Here is a 2,772-nt window from a genome sequence, read left to right as displayed (position 1 = left end):
CGCTGGCCTGTAAATGAGTGAAAACTGCAGAGTTCTGGCCATTAGATGTAGCTCGTCTGTGTTGGGACATGCTTTTGAACAGTGGCTGCTTTGTTTCCCCGATGTATAACTGGTCGCAGTCCTCCTGGCACTTAACAGCATATACAACATTGCATCTAATGGCCAGAACTCTGCAGTTTTCACTCATTTACAGGCCAGCGGTCACTCTTTCAGAGATGAGGATGTTCTCATTCTTGATAGAGAGGAACGTTAGAGGAGTAAAAGAAGCCATTTTTGTGAAGAAAGACTGTCCATCATTAAACAGAGGTGGAGACCTCCGTTTTCAGTTCTCCCCCTCCTACAGCGCTGCTATTGTCAGTATCACTCCACCCCCTGTTAATGATAAGTATTAATTAGGTGTCAACGATAGCCATGTGATGTGAGTATCAGTCACATGGAGGCAGGGCTTAAAAGCCTGAATTTTGCCTGAAACTCTCAGACTGAAGAAGTCTCTTGGAGGAGAGACGAAACGTTTCATTAGAGAAGAACCCGTCCAGAAGACCTACACAATTCTTTTTAATGGAAAACATTTTGACTTGATTTAAAATGTTAACATTAGAAGATGAGAGAACATAAACCACATTAGATTATTAAAACAAACTGATTGTTTTGAAGCTTGTAGCTGCCCGAAGCATTTTTTGTTGCAAAGATTTCAGCAGTCCATGAGAGGAAGAGGAGTTTTTTTTTGTTGTTGTTGTTTTAAATGAGCCAGGACCTGTGAGTGTCACAGTTTGCACCGGAGCTCTGCTCAGTTTTTGGGTTTAGAATGTCCTGGATGGTGATGGGCAAACGTTGGGTTTTGTCCCTGTGAGGAGCGTGGAGCAGGTCCACCACTGTGCAGCCGGGCTTGGGACGCCTGCGTCTTGGTGCCCGTTTCTCTGCACGGCTTTTTGGTGGAGAGAGGCCGTGGCAGACGCGAGAGCAGGGTGCGGTGATGCCGCAGAAGGAGGGCTCGTCAGAGTGAGAGGATGCTTCTGAGCTGCCCTCTGATGGCGAGTCTCTGAAGGCGGGCAGGAGGAGCTGTTTTGCTGCGAAGGGTGCAGCGGGACGTCCGGCAGATCCGTTGCACAGCTTGGGAGCAGCTTGGAGCGAAGGTTTCAGCGTCTCGACTTTATCCAGAGCTTTCATTTTACGACGTCTCCGCTGTGAGGCAAGGTTTGTGGAACAGAAGAGTGAGAGACAAACAGGAGACGTGTTTAATGAGATAAAGCACATCCTCGTTCAGGTAACGGGTTTTATGAATCTGAAGAAATCTGGGGTCTCGTGTGTCAAAGGTTTTGTACCAGGTTTTACACAAACACATCAGCAGATTAAATCAGAACAAGTCAGCTGAGATCAATGAGGTGTGGACACCATAACTGGTTTATTATCTGATCCACAGCTGAAGGTTGGATCAAACTGGACGATGATGCAACAGGACAACGATCCCAATTTTTAAACTATTGTTTGGGGCAGGTGTCCACATTGGTGGGCCCGATGGATAGCCCTTCATCAGAGCTAAACAACAAAAAATCTGAAGCTCCTATATTTAACAGTTTTTGAGTTATAAGCATTTTTGTATGTCCAGACACCCCCTCTTTAGATGGAGCCCCCTCCTCAAATATGAGGTCCATCATAAAAGCATTTGCTGGTGCAGTGTAGGTCATTTAGACATAAAAACAATTATAAGTTGCCTAAAATGTTATAGTGTGACAGGACCTTAAGGGGTTTAAGCTGCACAGTCCTGTCATAAAACTTTTTCAGATAAATGGAATATAAGTGTGGGGAAGCCAAATAAATGTAATATTGGCCTGCCATACCTTGAGCTTCTGCCTGCTGAACTTATCAGCTGCTGCTCTGCTGCGCTCAGAGCAGAAGCATGTTACTTTAACAAGATGGATTTATGACTGAATGAACATCCCCAACTTTTTTTTTAAATCATCTCTGTTGGTAACAATACATAAAAACAAGTTTTTTTCTCCGACAATTTGGGTTTGAAAAAACTACGGTTGTTAAAGCTTCGCTCTGTGTGACATGCAGCGGGAGGGAGGAAATAATCCTGTGACACAACGTAACTTTTCTACAGCAGGAGGGGGAAATTTTGAGGATTTATTTTCTCTCTGTGTGTTTTAAAACTATATTTCTTCATTTATTTTCAGAATATTTGGAACTCCTCCAGTTGTCTCTGCACTCACAGCCCTGTTGACACAGGTGTGATGATGTAACCGACGACAGGACGGTAAAGGGTCAATTTCTACCGTAGACCAACTTCATATCATTTCTACCATCTATCTAGGGCTGCAACAACAAATCGATAAAATCGATTTTTAAAAGCGTTCGCAACAAATTTCATTATCGATTCGTTGTGTCGAGCGATTTATGCGTGCCTCGCCGTGTCGCAGAGCAATTTAAATCACCCCCAGAGTGATGTCAATGCAGAAAAAATAACAACCTGTAAAGATCTACCCTCTCTGACTCTTGAGTGAAAAGCAGAGACTTCGAACTTTAAACCAGCTTTTAAATTGTGTTGTTAGGCCAAGTAGATCTGAAGATGTGATAAAAAAGTATTGCCACTTTTTTTTTTTAAAGACGGTCTGATTTGATGCGAGCTGAGACGCGAGGAGGAAAACGTGTGCGGGGGGAGCACCTAAATCCACCGTTTGTTTCCTCCTCCTCTCGGGCCAAAAGTATAAAAACTCTCCAGTTTTTTCTGACAGAGGCTCAAAGTTATTTGTTGAGCAGAAAAAAGGTTCA

At 43.7% G+C, this 2,772-nt stretch overlaps 1 protein-coding gene across 1 annotated transcript in view; it reads right to left on the bottom strand.

The window, feature by feature from the left end:
• Positions 1–542: 542 nt before the first annotated feature.
• The window catches only part of LOC106521299 (SUN domain-containing ossification factor), a gene marked incomplete in the record, with an annotated part of 34,261 nt that continues 32,031 nt past the window's right edge, over positions 543–2,772 (bottom strand). The window contains 1 exon segment of the mRNA XM_014013817.1: positions 543–1,182. Coding sequence (XP_013869271.1) covers positions 739–1,182 — 444 coding nt within the window.

This window comes from Austrofundulus limnaeus, unplaced genomic scaffold, assembly GCF_001266775.1.
Source record: "Austrofundulus limnaeus strain Quisiro unplaced genomic scaffold, Austrofundulus_limnaeus-1.0 Scaffold106, whole genome shotgun sequence".
NCBI classification, from domain to species: Eukaryota; Metazoa; Chordata; class Actinopteri; order Cyprinodontiformes; family Rivulidae; genus Austrofundulus; species Austrofundulus limnaeus.
This window is presented reverse-complemented; position numbering and strand designations above follow the sequence as displayed.